Here is a 21,619-nt window from a genome sequence, read left to right as displayed (position 1 = left end):
TTTAGGGTGCGAGTCCTCCGTTCCTAGAAACTGGGAAAGTTTAATTTGTATCTTTCAGAAATGAAGACAGTGAAAATTAATTGAGTGAAAGCCAAAAGGAGTTTGTTTTAAAGACATTTTGTTGCATATCTGAATCTGGAATTATTTTGCTTGTTTCACAGCCACTATCTTGGATGATGGCTACAGTAAAGTGATAAAATAATGTTACTAAAACCAAAAATAGGAAGTTAACGTTTTTTACTTACTATAGAATTTTCATTTTTAAGTGCTGCAAGTGGCTCCTGCTTTTAATAACTGTATCTCCTAGCAGTTGTGTCAATTTGTTTTCTTTTTTCTTCTTTTTAAATTTTTTCTTTTTTTTTCTTTTTTTTTCTTTTTTTTTTTTAATTTTTAAATATGATTTCAGAGGTCTTCCTCTCCTATTGCAATTTCTGGAGAGCATACTTTCCCATCATAATTTTGAATGGACATGTGCCTGATGATATGATAATATTTTCTCTTCTGATTATTTGTAAAAGTTCAAATCCATTTCTGCTATATTAAGATATCTACTTACTTGAGTAAAAAGGTTGCATTTTAAAACAATATTTGTTTCTCGATGACCCCCACTTCTGTTCTCATTAAATTCAGCTACATTTAAGTTAGCTATTTGTGCTGTATTCCTTTAACTTTCATGTTGCATTTTGGCAGGACTTTATTTATGGTTATAATACAAAGTATTTTATTTTATACAGTAGAGACTTCATAAATTACAACATTATAATTATTTTGTTGAATGATCCAGCCAATTGCACAGATAAAGATTTCTATGGATGTGTCACAATCTACCTATGATTTCTACAGAATTTTATTTGTTTTTATTCTCTATAAAATTAATTTATAGTCATGTGTAAATACAATAGTGGTTTTGTTATATTAAAATCTTGTGACTTCTCTAACAAATTTTAGGACCATGCTGGAAAAGCACTTAGGGTTCTTAATATTAAGAGTCTGGCACAATTTAGGAGCCTGAGTTTAAAAATGAGATCTGTAATATTCTGCCTGATTTCTTGGATGCATGGAAGTGTTGGTATGCAAGTAACTTTGCCACTAGAAACTTCCAATATCTGAATCTTTGTGGAATGGCCTTCCCGCGAAGGACCTCATCTTGGATGAACTGAACATCTTGCCTCCTGTCTCGTGTCTGGGCTCAAAGATGAGGCACCCTTGTACCTAAGTGTGAGAGGGATTAGGAACCAGTAGACCAGCTCAGACAGTGCATGACAGGAGCTGACTGCTCACTGTGAAAATGCCTAGGCTCCTTTGTTGATCTAGGCCTGTTTTTTTGATCTTAGTCACAGCAATTACACCACAGAAACTGGTATAATAAACTAAAACATGAAGTAGAAATGACATAAAAAGGCACTGACCTTGTCATTGAATTGCAGTCAAGCACTGTTTCTGTAGAACGGTGGTCCATGGTATGGCTGAGTATTGTACAGTAAGTTTTATACTGCATGAAGCTGCCTGTGATATAGATACTCTACATTCTAGTGCATGAAGAGTATGAACAAAAAAAAAATAATTTAGCTTTATGTCTTCAGCAGAAGTTGAAATTCTTTCGGTAGAAGAAGGGTTAAAGTTTGACTTTTCATGAACTCTGTGGTACATGCCATTTTTTTGTAGTAACCTCTGTTTTCAATATTCTGTTAAAAAGCATAGTATTTCAGAGATCCAAATGAGTGGTAGACCTTTCCTGAAAAAGCCAAATGCTATTGCTCTAACTCTTATCTGCATGTTTCCTCACAGTGAAAAAAAGCCCAACATTTTTAGATGTGAACACAGGACCCTTCATCAGGACCAACAGCTTTGCCGATGAGCTTGACCTGGAGGGTGAGACGCTGTTGACCCCAATAACTCACATCTCACAGTAAGTCAAGGCTATTGAATTGTGCATTAGTTGACTTAGACAAGAGAAGCCAATTCAGGTGGGAGGAGCTGAAATATGGAGCTGATAGGGCTATCTCAGATATTTGCGTCAAACTCTTCTTACCTTGAAGTTGGTTGGTGTATACTGTTCTGAATGCCAGTAAATCTTCAAGTTGACCTAAAGAAAAGTTCACTTGGCTGTGACACAAGGCTTTAGTTTTTAGCTAATGTCTCTGGGCAGCTGGTGGTTGATAGCCTCAAGATTTTCACATGGAGACAATGTGTGGGAGTACTTGCCTGTTGAGAGTTATATTACTCCCTCCACCATTTTTCAGTGGAATAGCTGTAAAGTGCAATTTTTTAAATACTACTTATATGAAATACCAGCCTTTCAATTTTAGCAGCAACGGTCAAATGATAATCTGCATTGGAAGATAAGATCTGTTTTGATCTTTATTACTGCTTTGTGGTATATAAAAATGATCTTTTATAGGCCTGTATTTTTTATTTTGTTGATTTTTTCCTTTTAAAAAAAGATTATCCACGTGCCTTTCATGCTAAAATCTCTAGGTTCTCAGATTATTCTAAAAAATTGAGAATTGGAGAAGATTTTTATTCAAACGCCTTTAAAAAAATCTTCTGTCACTGTTTAATTCAAACTCCTGACAAATGCGTATTATTTACCATAGTAGATGTGTGACAGTATGTCCTCTAGCAGAGGAATGAGTTTTTTCCACTCCTATTCCTAGAAATCTGATGATTTCTACAGTGAAAACACAGATGAAAATTTTTGGCATACTTGTATTTCTGAGGTACAAAACATGCAGAAATGCCTGCTGCCAATTTTCAGGCCTGCTTCCTATACATATAAATAGCAGAGGAGCACAAATGTACTTTTTATAGCCACTTTAGAGGGGTATTTTTTTAAAAAAGTATGTTTGGGGGGAGTCTTCCCTGCTCCCAAACAAAAGGACTTGCATTTTCAGCTGAATCATCTAAAAGTACATATATTTGTAGGCAGAGGATTTAGGAGACTTGTATTCTGGAAGATTTCTTAGTGGTATGAGCAGGAGGAGGAAGTCATAAATTTCCTCAAGCCTTAGACAAGAACAACGGAGCAGCAAAACCAGATCTAGAAGTTTCCTTTGCATAGCTTTTTTTAAACCTTAATTTACCACAATATTGCAGGCTTTCTTAAAGAGAAATAAGCTTTGGTATTAGGAGTTACCATTATTTTTTTTTGATTTGGGAATGATTTAGTTATTTCTCATTGTCACCTTCATTAATAAGTTTTGAATAATAAGGTGCTCCATCACTTTTAAGTCCAACTTGTGTAACAGCTGTGATTTTTTTTTTCTATGAACAACTTGTGGGAGACCTTAGGATACAGGTAATGTGTATCAGCTGAAGAACCTTATAAAATTAAGGCCCTACTCTTTTAGTAACTTATATGTTTCTCTTTGACTTCCTTAATTTTTGGTTGTAACCTTTGTTGAAATCTCCCTAGATTGCTCTGGGTCATGGCTGATGGGACGGTACAAAACCTGTCCCCATATATGGCTTGAATTGATTCTCTGCTAGTGTGGAAGAAAATGGAAATTATTGTTTCTTTTAAGACTTTGGGTTTAGATTTCAAAACTGGATAAATTGGATTAAATGCAAAACTGGGTAAAATATTGAAATGTGTCTCTGAAGCATGGGTGCCCAAATGTTGTAGACCCTGAGAACTGTTCAATTAGAAGTGCATTTACTTTGTATGCAGTTTATGAAAAGGCCTGAAACAATGCCACATCAGGCTATAGATGTTAGGGCTTGGCAAAAAGTTAGTGAAAACCCTCTATTTTGTAATGTCAGTTGGAGCATTGGCGTTCAGGTAACAGGTATTCCCAAATATTTTGAAATGAATTCTGTTTGTTTTACTGTTGGATTGTGCTTGCATTTGAGGCGGTTGTAAAGTAAGCTGCTGTGCTGCGTTTCACTGGGTACCCGTGTTGCTGGATGCTGAAGGCCAATCAATTTCAATCCATGAATTATTTAGGCAAATGCTTCTTTTTCTTTCCTCATTTCAAAGTCCTAGGGAACAAATATTTATGATCTGGTTACACATGTGAGTAGGACCTGCGTGTCAGACGTGGGCATAGAACTAAGGATCAAAATTAGAACTGTGCAATAGATATATCTCTGTGTTCAGAGCCACGTACTAATTTTCTGTATAATAAAAGTGGTTAGTCATTTCAGATCTGTGTCTCTGTGTGTCTTTAATTCAGGATTGAAAGTTATGCCGTGCCTGAGAGAATCTAGGATGAATTATTTTGTTCTGATGTCCCCAGTTGTGAAGCATTTTATTTCCTTAAAGCCATCATATCAACAAATCTGGAGTGATCATACTGTATGTAAGGAAATAAGCAACGGTATGCAAGTCTAAACCCAAGTACTTAACAAAAATACAGCACCAGCTGTGAAAACAAGTTAGTATGGAAAAGTCAAATTAAGTGCAAATATCTTAGTTTCAGGTCTTAAAAGCAATTTGTACTCTATTAGAGGAACAGAAGCATGAAGACAGTTTCGGAAGTGGAAGCATAATATAAACCACTTGATCTAAGGATGCTTGGATTTGGGGTTCATAGAACTACTTCCTGGTCAATTACATATTTATTGCAACATATGAATTAGCTTATCCGTGAACCACAGAAAGGTGACTCCAGAATAAAATGATTTTTTGAAAGTCATAAATACATGAATAAATATTACATAGTTAATTGGAGACATGCAACTGGAAAGTGACCCTTAGTTGACAGTATGAAGAATATTTCATTTTGACAGGTAGTGTAAATCTGGCAAAAGTGTGGGCTACCTACTGTGTTACTGACAGGCAAACACTTGGCATCGTTGCGGCTTGAAGAATGAGGCTAAGTTTGTTTCCTCACTTGTATTGGGTCATGGAAGGAAAATGCCGTATTTCAGCCCTTCTGACAAAGGGCTTTAGGCTTCTATGCATAAAGTCCCCTTTAAATTGGATTTCAGTACCCTCCTTGTTTATACAAAAATTGCTCTCTTTTTGTAAATGTAGGTGCATATTCTCACTGAATTTACTAGGACTGGTTTTGTGTCCAATAACAAAAATGCAGGTGTGGGGTTTTTTGCAGGACATATTTCTGGCTGTATTTTAACTCTGTTTTGAAATAATTACTGTCCTAAATGTAGTCCTGTTTCTGTGGAATTAGAAAGGGGAAATCTTTCATGTGGCAAGATTACTGTACCAGTTAATCATTTGTCACTACCACTTTGAGGAAACAAAAATAGTAATAGAATCACTTTGACACCTGATATTCAAACAGGAAAGTGATTGAAATGTCAGAAAAAAACAGATTTGCAGCAGATGCATGCAGAAATATAGAATAAGATAGCAGTGCGTGGAACAGTGACTGCAATTTTCCTTCTATGTGAGAAGTCTTGTAAGCAGAAGACGCAGATTCTGGCAGAGCAATCTGTGTAATTAGCTATTATGGATCTCGCCTATGAAATGAACTGTAACAGTGTGAAGAATGCAGTACACAGTGTGTTGTTTGCGATAAGACTTGGCTCTTCAGTGGTTTGTTTAATGATTGTTGTGGTCTGTTCTGTTGTAAAAGTGACATAGCAATCTGGACTGTAACAATACTGCACCTCTCCTTTGGACTTCTCACTGTCCTCTTTCTCTAATCAGTTCGTTCCCGTATTGTCTCCTGTTCCCTGTTTCACTTCATTGGGTCTTTTGTTCTATTTGCATTTTAAAGCAGTGGAAAATCAATGCTACTCATAGCTGAGCCTCAGCTACCAAGAGGTTCTTTCCCTGTGTTTGTATAATTGTTTAATTTCAGCAGGTTTTTTAACTTTGTTTGGCATTAGTTGAAGTAGCAACAGAAATTAACCAAGCTTCTAAGCATACAGATGGGAGGGAGAAGGAGAAGAAGTGGGTGGGATTCAGCTGAAAAAGAAGAAGAAAATAACGAGGAACTCTCAAGCTAATAGATCTTTATATAAATATTTCTCACCTCTTTAAAAAGAGCTCTGCATTCTCCATGGATCTTTCAGGAATGCTACTGAATAATGCTCATTAGACATTTGTTTGTTTAATCAGTTCTGATGTATAAATGTTTGGTATTTCATTGTGCTTCTTAACAAGAGTAATCTTTTAGGGAAATACTATTTTAATGTATTGTAAATTTACTGCAGAAATAGAAACATAAATCACAGGTCATCTCTGGATACTGTATTTAAAGTCTTTATATGTAAAAAGTAGCTTGGTTTTTCACAAAGTTTAAAGAAACTGGGGAGACCCCTTGAGCAACTCGTACCTAGTTGTATCACCTTGAGTATCATACCAAATGAGTACTCGCTGTCATAAGACAATGTAAACCAATATACTCTCTAACTATGCAAATCGCTGGCAAAATTCTTGATCTTTAAATTGTGAGTATGGGATTACTTCATATACACCTTCCTCTCTAATTTTTTTTTTTTTTTGAAAGAATTACTGTGGGTCCAGCTGACTTCAGGGAATGTATTTCTTGCTGAAAGCAGTTGCTAACATTGCACATTTGTGATCCTGTTGTTGTCTATAAGGTCGAAATAACAGTAATTCTTGATGTCTTAATGACTCTTCCCCACATGTTTCACGTACCTTTTTATTGGGGTGATGGAAATAAATTTCATTAGTTAAGGATTGGTTTTGTCAGTATACATATAAAATAATTTTTCAGTGGAGGCTTTCTTGCAGCGGCATACTGCTGTGATATTAGATTTAATACATTAGGCTTACACAAAAATAAAGCATTAAAAACAAAAAACACTTTCTTTTTGTTGTTAAGTGTATTTCCATCCTGAAAAATATTCTGTGTCTTGACATCAGCTTTATCTTCTCTACTGTCTCCGTCAGCATCTCAGCTGTGGTTGGAGAGCCTTTTAGGCGTTGTACTCGGAATAAATGGGAGGCTCCAATGGTGGAGGTGTTCTTAAAAATAAACCCTGCTTTGTTAAACAGCATGATAGATGGAATAATTAAGAAAAAAAATTAATGTTTTTTTAATAATTTCCAGATTAAGAGGAAATGATAGCAGATGGAGCTTTCAGAATGACTTAAACTTTGCAATATAACTGAAATAATCGAGATCAAGTGCGCTGGTAAACACCGAGTGCAGTGTCCATGGTGCTGCAGTTACCACGGGCTTTTCTTGGAAATAATATTTTCTTTCCTTTTTCTTTAAGGTTTTTGTTAAGTGTTCAATGTTTTAATTACCAGCATATACTCTGTTGGCATGAGATGTAACCACATTGCCTAGAACAAACAGTGCTGAATGTGTTTTATAACTGTCTCTTTTTCTGTTGGATTATCAGTGACTGGAATCCCTATTTGCTTTGATTTGCTAGCTCATATTGTAAAAGATTCCTGCTTTTATCTTCCTCTTCTATACCAAAATGACCCTCTGAAGTCTGAGCAAATATTTCTTTTTCACTCTCGAGTGGCCAGATGTAATGGCTGACTTCTGCTGTCACAAGAATTCTCACTGAAACGCTGCTAACAATATTTAAACCGTGATTTGCATGGGGTCCGTTTTATCATTAATGACACGGCATGTTAGAAGAATAGCAGTGATAGCAACTGTACATAAGAACATGCTTGAGGTGAGACCAGAGCTTAATATTCAAACATTGCTGGTTACTGATATGTGCTGTTATTCCAGTCATTTACTTGCAACAGGGAAGTCTTTGGTACGTGCTGTATGGTGAGCAGCATCCCTTTTTCATTCGGCACGTTTCAATATGCCCTCAAGCTCCCTTAGGTATGTGCCTACAATCTCTGCTGATTTAATAGTTTGCTAAAAAGGGGGAGGACTGTTTCCCTGAGTTATTGCCTTTCGTATGGAAAAGCATCATTATATCCTGTACTTTCGTTATAAGTTGACCATAAACTTGGCCATAGAAATGGACCCTGGAACCCTGGACATATTGGGGATCTGATTTTTCTCCTCTATTCAAGCTGCTTTGAACCACTTGAGGATATATGAAGTGTCCCTAAAGCTGGTTTAGCAAACAGTCAGGAAAGTTCCTTTTTCAGAAGCAAACTCTGGAAAGGTGGTAAACGAGACACTGTCATGTTTTCCGTGTTGTCATCCCATTCTGGCTTCCCATTGCAGGTTGCATGGGAGGGGAAAAGAGCTGTGACAATCCAGTCCTAAATATGGCTAATCCCTTCAGTAAGCAATGATTGATGCAGTGTAGTCATAAAAAGGACTCAAAATGTCGCTGATTTAAGTTAAGAAATGATTAGCTTGCTGGGTAGCCACAGTTCTAGGGGGCTGCAAAGCTTGTCTGAAGCTCAAGAGCTAGGTGGTTGTGGTAGAGCAGGGCATAAGCAAACTTGTCTCTTAAATGTTGAAAGGCAAATGGGTATTTTACTATGGTCGTCATACTTCATAAGAACTTTATTTTTGGATTATGGGTTTTTATATGGGCTAGAAGCACCACCAAAGCAGCTACGGCACTCCCACCGTAGCCATGAGCTAAGAGTACCAGTGTTGCATGTTGTCGTGTGCAGCTGCCCTGATTCAGAGTCGCTGTAGAATCTCCCCTGCACCTAAAGAGTCCAGTAGCCACTGCTGTGCTGAGACGAATGTAATGCCTTGTTTCCAGGGGCTATTGCATCTATCTGTCTGTACATACTTAATCTGTCATCCTACACCTAGACTGGAAGCTCTTTGAGTCAGGGACTGTTGTTGTTCTGTGTCTGTATAGTATCTAATAGGCGGGATCCCAGCACACAAACTGTTCCTGTGTTCTGCGTCCGATGTCTGCTACAGACCTGGCTAACGTTGACTGATTGTGTCTTCCATGATATAGGCAGTTATTTATAATCTTTGGTTTTATAGATGGATTACCGGAGATGTGCTGAAGACTTGGGCAGATCTTCATGGTGTCTTATTTCACCCTCAACATGTTCTGAGCAACTGAGCTGCTTCCGACAGCGCACTAAGTAATGTGGCTACCATCTGTCCCGTGTGGTTACTCATTTCTTTTATCTTCAGGGAGAAGTTCTTGTGTACTGTGGTGGGTGGTTGCTTTTTTCATAGATTAGATAGAGTGTGTAGTTTACATCTATAGATCTGAAGACCAGAAGGGATAATTAGATCATCTCCTTTGATCTTGTAAAAGGCAGGCTGTGGCGCTCCATTGAGTTGAATGCAGCATTGCTGTGCTGTGTTCTTAATATTACCAAAATCACAGTAAAAGACTTGTATTTCACAAACTTACACGGTGAACAGGTGAAAAATTCAGACGGGAACACAAAAGTTTGCAGTTTCATTTCTCCTTTTATTTTATTTCAACTTTCTATTTATTTGTTGGAGAGGGAAGTGCTATCATATACTGGTGCTGCTATTTGCCAGAAGGTAGTACTGAACAAATACGTGCTGTGCTAGAGGTTACAAGCCTTCATAAAATAATATTCTCATGTTCTTTTCTCCCTTACTACAAATGGTCACTGATGTATTCAAGTACAGCGTAAAATTACTATTTGGCTATTTTATGTTACTGACATAGTATAAAAGTAATGTGTTGACTTTTCCTAGTGTACAAACCGTCTAGGCAGAAGCTAAGATAGCTTAGCTATTTCTTTTGTGTTGCAGATGAACATTGCATTCCTTGGTCTCCAAGTGCTGGTTTACATCTTGATTGATGTTAAGTAATTAAACCAGACCCCAGCTGCTTAGTGATTCAGAAGTACAGGGCTCCTATGCTGTAAAAACAACAAGCAACTCCCCACTTACAAACTTTTATCATTGTTTACTTTGGGCACCATGCAGAATAATAAGTGCAAAACTTTTTTTTTTTTTTGGGGGGGGGAGGCAATAAAAATGTCCCACTCTTATCTAGCATTTTAAAAAGTTAAATTTATGATCATCTTGAGTTAACTCCAGAATTAAAATTCAAAGCGTAAACAAACATTTTCTTTCTGTTATGAGGATGAAGGGTGGCTTTACTTTTTGTTTGCATGCGGTGGATTGACCAAAAGAAGTTAAAAACTTGAGTAGTTTATAATGTGCATGCTTCTTTTGTTGGGAGTTATTTTATCCAATAAGTGGGATAGAAATTTTGTTTAGGGGTTTATTAATTATATGACAAATAATAGTTTTCTACTTAATGTGATAACAAAATACTCATTATGAACTTGTAAAATTGAATACTTTTAAATAGCAGTTATATTAACACACTTCCAAATCTTCAGGCACCGGGGGGGTAGGATGTCAACGGAAGAAACCCCTGCCTCTGATAAATACAGTTAGTCAAGAAGAATTGGGGCAGATGTGGTTCAGAATAATAAGTGCAAAACTTTTTTTTTTTTTTGGGGGGGGGAGGCAATAAAAATGTCCCACTCTTATCTAGCATTTTAAAAAGTTAAATTTATGATCATCTTGAGTTAACTCCAGAATTAAAATTCAAAGCGTAAACAAACATTTTCTTTCTGTTATGAGGATGAAGGGTGGCTTTACTTTTTGTTTGCATGCGGTGGATTGACCAAAAGAAGTTAAAAACTTGAGTAGTTTATAATGTGCATGCTTCTTTTGTTGGGAGTTATTTTATCCAATAAGTGGGATAGAAATTTTGTTTAGGGGTTTATTAATTATATGACAAATAATAGTTTTCTACTTAATGTGATAACAAAATACTCATTATGAACTTGTAAAATTGAATACTTTTAAATAGCAGTTATATTAACACACTTCCAGATCTTCAGGCAGCATTATGCCACACGTGCTGCACATACTTAGTGCTGAATCAGTGTAGCAAACATACCTGGATTTGGGATCATGGCTCTCCAGCAGGAGTCGATCTGGGATCAGTATGAGGTTGTAGGAATGCCTGTCAAGTTCATTATGTGCCAGCCAAGAGACATAGTTGACCCCTGAGACTTATTCCGTGGCAGATACAGACTAGTAAATGAGCATTTTTAGCATAATTATAATTCTAATATTGATCAAAATGTTAGTGTTCATAAACTTTTTTTCATTAGTGAAACAACGGCCATGGATGTGAGTGCAGTTACAGATACCTGTGTCTGTGTTTGAGGCAGACAGAGCTGGAAACCAACACAGCACAACAAGCAAATAGTTTGTCTAATGTATTTTTGACCTAATCTTCTAATTCCAGGGCTCAACTATCAAATCCAGGCATGGAACATTATGGCATTAAAAACCAAGAGCATGTGTGACCCAAGGGACCTTTGTATTTTAATACTTGGATAATCTAATTTCTAATAAGGTCTTGTGAGAGCATCTTTTGTAGTAAAGTGCATTACTTTGGAAAAGTGGAAATCAACAGCTGGTTTAAATACTGCTGAATAGTGCAATAGGACAGCAATACTGAAGGAAAATACCTTTTTGTAACAGCATTAACACACAGGGAAACAATTCCAAAAGGTGTAAATGGGTTAGTTTACCGGCTGTAATACTATAATTGTTCAGGAAATTGCATGCTGTGTATTCTGTGGGTAAAAGTGATTTCAAAATTGCTCGGACATGTTATTGATACAAGTTCATTTTTCCTATTAACTTCATTCCACAGTGTTTTACAAAGATAAATATTGCAGTTGCAGGTTTTTCCGTAAGCCAGTGCTGCTCCCGGTATGACCAGGACCCAGTTCAGAATTGATGTAGTATTTTCCTCTGGAAATCCTTTCACAGTATTGACACATTAAAGAGTTTCTTCTGCAGCTGTTGATTTTTTTCTGAAGGTAAAAACACAGTCAAGTATGCTTAACATCCTACTGATGTAGCAAAGCTTACTGTGATGATGGAAGGTTTTGTTTGAAACGTTTGCCAAACCCAAGGCAGAGCTGTAAAGTAGGGAGCTCTGTGCATCGTCTCGGACGCTGGATGCGTGAAGTGCAGCATGCAGGCGTCCCTGGACTGAGAGCCCATGGGAGGTCATGGAGCTGTTGACTGAAAATTACTTTCTTCATGTGACTGCAAGGACTGAAAATAGTTGTGATTTCACTCGGTGTCTCAGGGACTTTCTGTCATTTCCATGTGTAGAACTGTATGTTTTCTTTTACTCACTGCAGGAAGTTAAACTGGGAAAAGCTAAAGCATTTTCTTTGTGTTGCAAACAAAATAACTTAAATACCTTACAGTAGTTGTCAGCCTGTTAGCAAACCAAAGCTAAGCACCTGACCTGTTGCTCATGGCTGTGTTTTGGTCTGTGTTTTCCTCAGGTTCCTGTATCACACCCATTTCTGTGGTTACCGAGTGCCTCTTGGGATAAAAGTAAATACAGAAGGGAGTCATCGCTATGTCCGGTTATGTCTCTGTTTCCCAAGGAAAACCAATGTTTTTCTGTTAGTTTTTTCTCCCCTTTTTCTCCACGTGTAAAATGCATAAATATAATGTCAAAAGGGAAATGGATCAGAAAGTGGTAACTGTTGTTGTTGTCGGTCTGTCTTTGCATCCTTTTGGTCAGGGGTCTGCCCCACAACCAAGTCTCATCTCCTGTGCAGCCGAGTGTCATTGGTACAGAAAAGTCAACTGTTCCTGAAAAGGAGAATTATTAGGAGTGACGGGGATCCCAGGGGCTTGATCTTTTAGGAATTTTGGGCCCGTATGAATTGGAGCCTTGTCTCGGTTTATGAGAGGTGGTCATGCTGTGTTTTGTAGATGCTGTGTCTTGTTGAGGGGTTGCACTTTCAGGCAGGCTAGGCGTGTAACACAGGCTGTGTATGAATGGAAAATACCAGGGGATGCCACAAATGTTTTGCTGTCACTACAAAAGTTTGGTTTACATGCAGGAATATGAAGGGTGGTGAACAGAGAGCTGTATGTGGTGAGATCTCGCATTTGGAAATTCTTCGTTTGTCTACATCTGACAGTAAGTTCAATTCGACGAAGCCTTTAACATACAGGCAGTGAAACTTATTTGAATTATCCCTGTTATTTTTTTCCCACAGTGCAGCTATTACTCTGGAAAGCAGTAGAGCCTTTGTAGCTTGTTTTGTTTTTTTTTTTTTTAATCAATACCTATTTAGACACCGGCTAGAATTTGAGAACAGATCGTAGACACCAAACTCATACCGGTGCTGCTGAAAATTTGGCCCCCGTATGGATGGGGTCTGATTTTCTTTTTTTTTTAAGAAAAGCAAACAAAAAACTGTGAACAAATAATGCTTTTTTTAAGGGTATTATTTCATTATAGAAATAAGTCTAGTATTTAAAAATTATTTCCTTATTTTTATTTGATGGGAGAGTCCTAAAATATCACAACATCTTCAGTATTGTGTAAAGAAAAGTACTAACTGAGTTCCAGGGCAACCGGTTTATACTCCCATTTGCCATCCAGGCTTTCTCCATGCAAGTTAGCCTCTGTTCAATGACTGAGCCCTATCTTGCTCGTTTAAAAAACATTCTGCAGTAAGAGTGGGATCCAGAAGTTCTCGAACTGAGCATAACTCTTCTCAGGTTGTAGGTTTGGTATGGTGGACTTCACAAGCATTAGGTGGCGGTGAATGGTTTGAAAATCTTCACAATCCACTTTAAAGTTGATTTTAACTCAAAAGGGAAGCTTTTCTTGCGCTGCCCCGCAGACGGGGGGACACGCAGGACAGCACCAGAGCGGTGTGGGATGTCAGTTTTCCTCTCGTTGGCAACATGAGCTGGCAGCAGTGCCCAGTTGGGGTTGAAAAACCAAAGAAACAGACTTTGTGTGAAGCATTCATCATTCACCTAGGTCTGCAAGTCAGGGGGCAAATTCGCTCCGTTGTTGAACGTGTTCAAGAGCTTTGTGTTGGGAGCATAGGGAGGTTGCAGAGGTGAAATGCAGCCTTTTCTTCTTCCATCCTACCAAAAGCCTAGGATGCTCAGCTGCCACATGTGTGTGCTTTCCCTGCGTTGGTTTCCAGAAACCCCGCTCTGGATTGAGAGTCCTGCTGTGGCTGGCAGTTTGCATACAAACAACAAAAATTAGTCCTGTCTGGAGGTGTTACGCTGTACCTGTTCCTCCTGAAAAGGGACTGAGATAGAAAGCTGGGATTGAAAGCATTACTCTATCTCAGCACAACATTAAGGAAAATTTGGCAAAGTGGGATTAATAAACTGGATCATGGGCTGTTGTTCTCCTGTAGTCATCTGGTTTTAGAGAAAAAAAAAATCGTATTCTGATATTGAGAAATTCTGCTTCAGCAGCACAAACATTATTTTCTCCTTTCTTCTCTTTCCACCCTATACTCACAGCTATTTTTCAAACTGTGCAGCATTTAATGGTTCTTGTTCTTACCTGTTCCACAGAATAGGTAATGCAGGGGAAATGGGAAGTCAGGTGCATAATTAAACACGTGTTATAAAACTTCATCCACGTTCTAGCTGTGATAAATACACTAAAAAGTTGAAATGCCAGTCATTATTCTTCTTGTTGTTTAATTATTTAGTACCTCAAAATGTTTAGTCTTTGTGAGAAATGTCTTTGTGTAGAAGGAAAGGTAAAGATTTGCAGATGTGCTTTGTCCTTGAGGATTTGCACTGTGCTTGCTGGTGCTGAGAGCCATGTACATGAGAAGTACAAGAAAGAGCTGTGTTTGAGTTCTGAAATGGCTGCTGGGATAATAAATAATGGAGGGATGTGACCACAGTGTATTTGTTCTTTAGTGAATTTAGTAAGTGTTCTCAGTCCATCTGCTTTTTATTTTAGAAACCTAATCCAGTCCTGTCTATGTAAAATTTTCAGATACTAATTTGGAATGCATTCTTTTCCACACCCTTTGTTACACTCTAGAATCTTGATCTTTTTTTTTTTTTTTTTTTTTTGGCCACCCACATGGTGGCACCTGCCAGGTCTTCGGGGGTACTTCCTTTACTCTGCAGGACTCTGAGGTTGTCTCGAAGTGTGTGTGTGCGTGCTGGTCTCATCCATTCATCATTATTACATCTTAATGTAGGTCTCAGGTTTGCTAAATTATGTTAAATCACTTCCATATTGAAACCCATGAATAATTTTAAATCATTGTGTGCTGCAAACAGCAGGATCAGATTATTAGAGCTCTTAATTGTTTCTGTCTTTTTGTCTGAAGGCTTTTGGTCTTTTACTGTAAATTATGAACTGGCAAATAATGTATGCGATGGGCCTTGCAGCATGATCACCAAGGGCATATCTGAGACACAGTACATCTAGGAACTCTCTTTTTCTGAGGGAAGTACAGTTTAAAGGTACCAACTTCTCAAAAAAGCAGTTCAATATCAATCATACCTAATGGAGCTGTAGTCATTATAGTTTGCAGATCCCCTGAGAGATGAAAGAATTATTAGAAATATTTGGATGACAGGAGTCTGTCACTTGATAAGGACTACTTTTATGCATGCAAGGTGTCCCTGTGTCCTAAAGAACTGAAAGAGAAAACAAAAAAAAGAGAAAGGGAGGAAAGGATAAAAGCAAGCCAAGAGTCTGAAGTCTGGGAATATTCACATCTAAATTGCAAGCTTTCGGGTTTTCTCTCTGATTAAGCAGGGCATTTGTGTAGGATGCAGAACATATAAAATATGCAGTAATGAGATTCATAGCTATACAGAGTTACACAAGATGGAGAATACATTCAAAGTGCGTGTGGCAGTAGTGACAGATCCAGCACAGAGACTGAAAAAAGAGAAGGATAAAGTTTTGATAGTAGGAAAGCAAAATGAGTTGGAAAGCTGCACCTTAATTACCGGCTTACCCTTGTCCCGTCTGTACATCCTCTGGTCAGCTCATTGAAAGGCTGGAGCGTTACAAACACCTAAATGAATATGGGGGGGGCAATGGTTGGAGAGGAAGGGGACAAGTCTTGGAGATACTGTGGTGAAGCCTATGGGTTGTGAGAGGAGGAAAGAGAGTAATTGAAGGATGTAAGCTTCAGTGAACAGAAAAGATAGTCGTGTCAGCAGTGACAGAAGGAGGAAACGAGCTGAGGATACGGGAGAAAAATTGGCTGATCTTGGTGATACCATTGGACACATTTATGCTTGGAATGTGATGCCTTTAATTCTGTTGGCATTGGTGTATTTCAGAGACTTGGATTATTAAAGTTGGCTTGATGGCGTCATCTTTTTCAGGTATTAAATTGGTGATCCTGCATTCTAGACACCATGGCACTTCGTACTCCTCTAGGAACTGTGCAGATTTGGATGTACATTCAGAAGAAGCAACTTCCAGGAAATTAACTTTGTCATTTTTTCCTCCTACGTTTCTATCCAAAAGCTTCCATTTTCCTGATACGGAACTGTGAGATCTGCTGTGAACAATACTGATCTTTTAGAATACGCTGGTTGTTTCCATCAGTTCAACTCAGTTCTTACCTGCTTAGTTTCAATTCTTCACTTTTTTCCCCTCAGTGTTTGCCCTTTTCCAAGGTTCAGTGGAACACCTTGGCCCAGCATTTCTCCCCGTGCCAGTGCTTTGTCCTGCCTCCAGACTTCCATGTGGAGAAAACATTGGAATTCTGCAGATAGGAAATCATTTATTTCTTCTCTGTTCATCTTGCCCACAGTCATGCCTAACTACGGGTGTGCTCACACAGGGCATGTGCCAGGAGGACAGAAAGATGGCTGCTTCCTTAGAAGAAAGGAGGGGTGTCCCTGATGGCTCCACAAACTTTAGAGAGCTCCAAGGGAAACCTGAAGGGGAGATCCGCAAGCTAAAGTCAGTGCTGAGAGACCAAAGGGCAAGCAGTCTGGCAGTTTGGATAAAAATTCATAAAGAGTGCTTTTTGGTTTAGCTTAGCCAAAGACTGATAGATGGGTGAAATGGGCAAAAATGAGGCATTTTCCGTGGCTGTATTGTGGCCTGGGTTTTTGAGGGGTGAAAGTTCTGGTTCAGTCTTCTGACTCACTTTTTATGCTGGTTTTCAAAGATTGTCTTCCTTGGCCAGAGGGCCTCTCATTTTATCTGGCTATTTATTGATTTATTTATTTAAATTTCCTTTACCTTAGTCATAAAGATAGGCACCCAGTTCTTCCCTTGGTTCTTGATGGCAACCATCTAATCTAGCTCTGCCTGCCTGCCACCTGCCAGTATCACCGACAGGCTCTTGCTGTCATTCACCCTCTTGGCTTAAAAAAAAAAAAAAAGAAGTGGTGAAAATGCATAAATATCTGTCCCTGTTTCCTTGATGGCAGTGCTCTCCTATCTTGCCTGAGTCCAAAGCCTTGTTTAGTCCTTCACAAGTGCCACGTGGGTTACTGATGCCTGTGTAAACCCCACATACCTATCTTGGCCCCTTACGCTTTGAAACACATTTAAAATAATTTTGAAGTTTCCAAACACATGCAGAGTGTGTTAATATATGTAAATTATGCATGGGACCAAATTCTCATTAGAAAGATATTACAGCCTTTATGAATCCCTCAGAACTTGCAAACTGAATGTGTTCAGCAAAGGTGGTGTTTTGTTTCAGCAAATCGTTTTAAATGTAAGCATATATCCTGTATATGTCTACATGCCCACTTTGAACCTCTGATGTCCTTGGTGAATTTTCCCCTTCTAGTATAGTATTTAGAGCGCATTGATGTAGGCTTCTGTATTCAGAGCTACTAGTGAATTGCACTATATGTCTAATTTGGGGAGATTAGCTAACTGTCTTGGTATATGATTTCATATAATTAATCTGATAACTGATCTATAAGGACAAAAGGGATTATGAAAAGAAAACAGTCTTTGAGAGGGAAACAGCTTTTACCTTTTTTTTTAATAAACCTGTCAGTGATTTAGGATTGTACCGCTTTGGAAATATGTGTTGCTATTTTCCAAATTGCTTTCTATCATCCATACCTTACATTTTGTTTTGTCATAGTTTCAAGAACTGTAGACCTCTAGTTTCACACTTAAGGAACTGGTTTAATTTTTTTATATATATTAAGAAAATAAAAATTAGTTGGAGACGTTATGAGAAATCCCCCTGCTAAAGGAAGGGGATCTAGTTTGACGCAAGGGGGCAGTCATGTTATATATGAAATTATGCCTACTTTTGAGTTACTCAACCATGGGTTAATAGTCAACTGGATGACAAAATTAGTGTTGTAGGGTGGCATGAGTGCAGTCTTACATTTCAGCGGGGTTCACTGATGCTCCAGGTAGAATGAGTGCCAGAATTTTAGGACAGATTTATTTGTAATGTTTTTTGAAGGGGAAAAAAAAAAAAAAAAGTCGTGTGTGCATATGATGAACTCTTTTGTTCTTAAAGGTAAATACATATACATATATGATACTGTAAGTGTTAGATGAGATGACTGCGGTACTTTCCACACTTGTCACCTACAGGCACCTCACTCAAGCGTTATTACCACCTTAGGGCTGGGGAATGAGAGGAAATCTAAACATAATGTATCTTTTAAAAACTCTGGATACAAAGGATTTTAGTTAGAAAGAGGACTTGGTTTAGAGATTGTTGATTCTTTGAGAGGGACTGAGTAGGAGATCTCTCCAAATTTGTTTTGGACAGGAGATAGGATAGCACTTGAGAAGCCTCATTTCCCTCTTCCACATCCCTGCTCATTGCATTCCTGGCAAGGCCAGCTGGGTGATGTTCAATACCATTAGTGAAGACTCATTTCAATTATTGTGTCCAGTGCTTGTTGGGAAGCATTAAAATTTAAAGTGGCCAGATGGTGATAGTGTTTTACCTGGGCTATGGTCCTCTTCTGGTTTTCGTTTGAAAGGTACTCTCAACGTGAAAGTGAATCTGCTTGATTTGCCTTGTAGGCAAGGTTGCATGAGCACAGAGTTCCAGGGCTATAGTTTTAAAGTAAAGTGATTTTAATCCTAGTCCGTCATGACACATCACGAACAAGTCTTTCTGCATAGGTCTCAAACATAGCCTTGCGTACAAGTTTCAGGCATAGGTCCGTGGTGAGACTAGGTCTCGGAGGAGAATGCAGGGAGGAAAAGTAGTTAGCAGCTTAGCGTGTTATCTAACTCTGAGTTTGGAACCTGTTTCCTATTAAGAGAGATCACATATTTAAAAGCTGATAGACCTGATCCTTAGTTCCTTTAGTATTCTGCTGACAAACAAGGCTACCTGTAGCATTTTGTCACTTTAGCATGTCAGAAATCTCACTGGTTTCTGGAAACTATTGATAGAAGGAGGGAAAACCCTTGAAAGATGAGACAAAATGTTATAAATGCTGCTGGAACCACTGAGCCTTCAGCTAGATGTAAACAGGGTGTAAGTGACTCAGATGGGTGGTAATCCTGAAGTTTATGTTGCCATCTCCTAGTGTGTCTCGCTTAAGGTCATTATTGTAGAATGTGGGCTTTTACCTAGAAACCTGTGGTACTTGGGAATTTGCTTTTTTTTTTTTTTAACAGTTTCTTTATCATAGCTGACATCATTTTGTTATATATATTTTTGGGGACTGAGTATTAGTTTCATCATGTATGGCATACTTTGCTGTCACGAAAGAAAAAAAACACATTCAGATGATTTCTTCTTCATGACTTCCCTTACTTTCCCTTTTATATATATATATTCTCTCTATATAACCTCCTTAGCCAGGTAAGATTAACAAGAAAAAAATGCTCAGATGTGCATGCACTGCTGCATAAATCATCATGTTTTTTGCAAAGGTGCAAGGTCAATGTGATCCTGTTGTCCACGTATCACCAGTCACCAATCCCCAGATACCTTTTGAACGTGTTGTCCAGTCTAACCTTAATTTCACAGGAGTTAAGTCTAAATGGTACTCAATTTTATTAAATAAGCAATTGCATAGGAGAGGAGGAGGAGGATGGAAAGCTCACAGGTGGTTCTTTCACTGAAGGAAAGGTTTTAGTCTGCATTCAGTTTTACTGTTTGATGAGGCACAGTCTACACAGGGAGCCACCAGAAACCAAGCTGTGTAAATTCTCCTGTGCATAAAACTGTTTCTTCTATTAGAAAGAGGATGAGATGATATCTACGTTTGAAAGGCGGGAAATGCCTATAACTTAATGAAGTGAAGCCCTACCCTAAGCCATACACGTGTACACCACATGAGCAATGAAATTTTTAGGGAAGATGGCAGCGATAGGCTGTTCCCTCAACTATGTTTACACTTCTTATAGTAAGCCAGTATATTTACAGCTGTTAAGTGGTTGACACCTGGGGACAAACCCTGCGGCCCCCCCCAGTTTTTCTGTTTTTCTTGACAAGTACGTTCAGATTGATTTCATATGACACTTTGATGGATGTTTTGATTCAGGGAATTAATATTTTATTCTCACTTAAAGCCTAACTAGTGAGATTACAGTAACCTCGAACTAGGTATTTTCACTTCTAGCCTCCATCTGCTGCCAGTGTGAAATTGTGTATATTCTACTCAAGGTTATAGAGGGAAACGTAGATGGAACAGCTCTGTTTGGGACAGATGGGGATAAAGATACCACAGCAGTTCTTTGTCAATGTAAGGCTTAGCGTATCAGTCAAATTAATTAATTTTTCTGACAGCAGTATGTTTTACTTATCTCCATGAAAGGACAAAACAAGCAAGGTATACATGCCAAAACTATCTGTATTCTCTGGTAGGGCTTGAAGAATTTTCTTTTTCTTGAAATTACATCTCATAAGGATTGTGTAGGAGTCCATCACTGACTTTTCTCTGGTACGTGTTCCTCTAAGCTGTTGCTTCTTAACCCCGTTTTGATGCATTCATGAGAGGGAAAGTGTTGTGCATTATGGGCAGGGAAGTGAGCTACAGAGTGTGCTAATTAGTCTTAGCTAATTAAAAGTAGGTGAATATGTTCTTATGGGCCTTCCTATAAGGTTGTTAAACTACATTTTTTTTATCCAATGGAAATAAAGGTTTGTTCATCAGCTTGTCATGGGAGTTGGCAAATCCATGGATAAATAGGTGGCTGGATTCCTTTGTCCTTTTGTCCCTTCTTTTCACTGGAAAGACAAAGTATATAATTTCATAAGCTGTCGTGTGGATTTAAATGATTTAAAAAATTACCTTTTTCTCTTGTAAATATTTGCCATAGGATAAAAGTTGTCAATATCTGAAGGGTGAAATTCAAAGTGGTAGCATGTATATTTTCAGAAGTTCAGTTTTAACTTTGGGCAGAGGCTCATTTATAATCCCTGTTGAACAATGCGTTTGTTCTCTTCGACAGTTGAATAAGGGGAAAAGACATGTTGAAAAATGTGTTCCTGTCCTCTTTTTCTGTGTGCTTTTCTCTACATCTGTGCTTAGCAGAATCCCTCAGGGTATCCTGAATTGTATTTACCAGGAAGAAAGAATACCTGACTAGACTAGCATTACTCCTCGTGATTATGGTGTCATCAATTAACTTATATGACTCAAAAGTGAAGCTTGCCAGTCATTTTAAAGCTTTGGATAATGAAACTCAGGAAGTTTGTTCCTACGGCAAATTTCTTCAACCTTTGTTTAAAATAGTATAAAATAACTTCCTTTAATTGTGGAAATAGACTGTTGGCAAAAGGCAAGGGCAAACTATAACTCTTTAAACATTAGAAAACAGGAGTCCATCATATCTGACAGGTTAGAACTGGTTTCTCCACACATCCAATAGTAGACAAATAGCAACAGTGTAATAATTAAAGCTTAATCCATGTAGTCATAAGCTATTATATGTAATTGCAACTGTTGCAGCTTATGAGTTTTGCTTTTCTTATCTTCCAGAGTGGGTTCCCCCCCCCCCCCCCCTAAAAAGGGGGAAAGGCCCC

The 21,619-nt window shown here is 38.2% G+C and overlaps 1 protein-coding gene across 1 annotated transcript in view; it reads left to right on the top strand.

The window, feature by feature from the left end:
• Positions 1-21,619, top strand: part of KCNQ1 (potassium voltage-gated channel subfamily Q member 1) — a 320,255-nt gene that overhangs the window by 69,614 nt on the left and 229,022 nt on the right. The window contains exon 13 of the mRNA XM_035891041.1: positions 1,789-1,909. Within this exon, the coding sequence (XP_035746934.1) occupies positions 1,789-1,909 (121 nt within the window). The remainder of the gene's footprint in view (positions 1-1,788; positions 1,910-21,619) is intronic.

The sequence above is a fragment of the Egretta garzetta genome, unplaced genomic scaffold (assembly GCF_000687185.1).
Source record: "Egretta garzetta isolate BGI_Z169 unplaced genomic scaffold, ASM68718v1 scaffold133, whole genome shotgun sequence".
In the NCBI taxonomy this organism is placed as follows: domain Eukaryota; kingdom Metazoa; phylum Chordata; class Aves; order Pelecaniformes; family Ardeidae; genus Egretta; species Egretta garzetta.
Note: the sequence above shows the minus strand (reverse complement) of the source record. Positions and strands in the feature narration are given on the sequence as shown.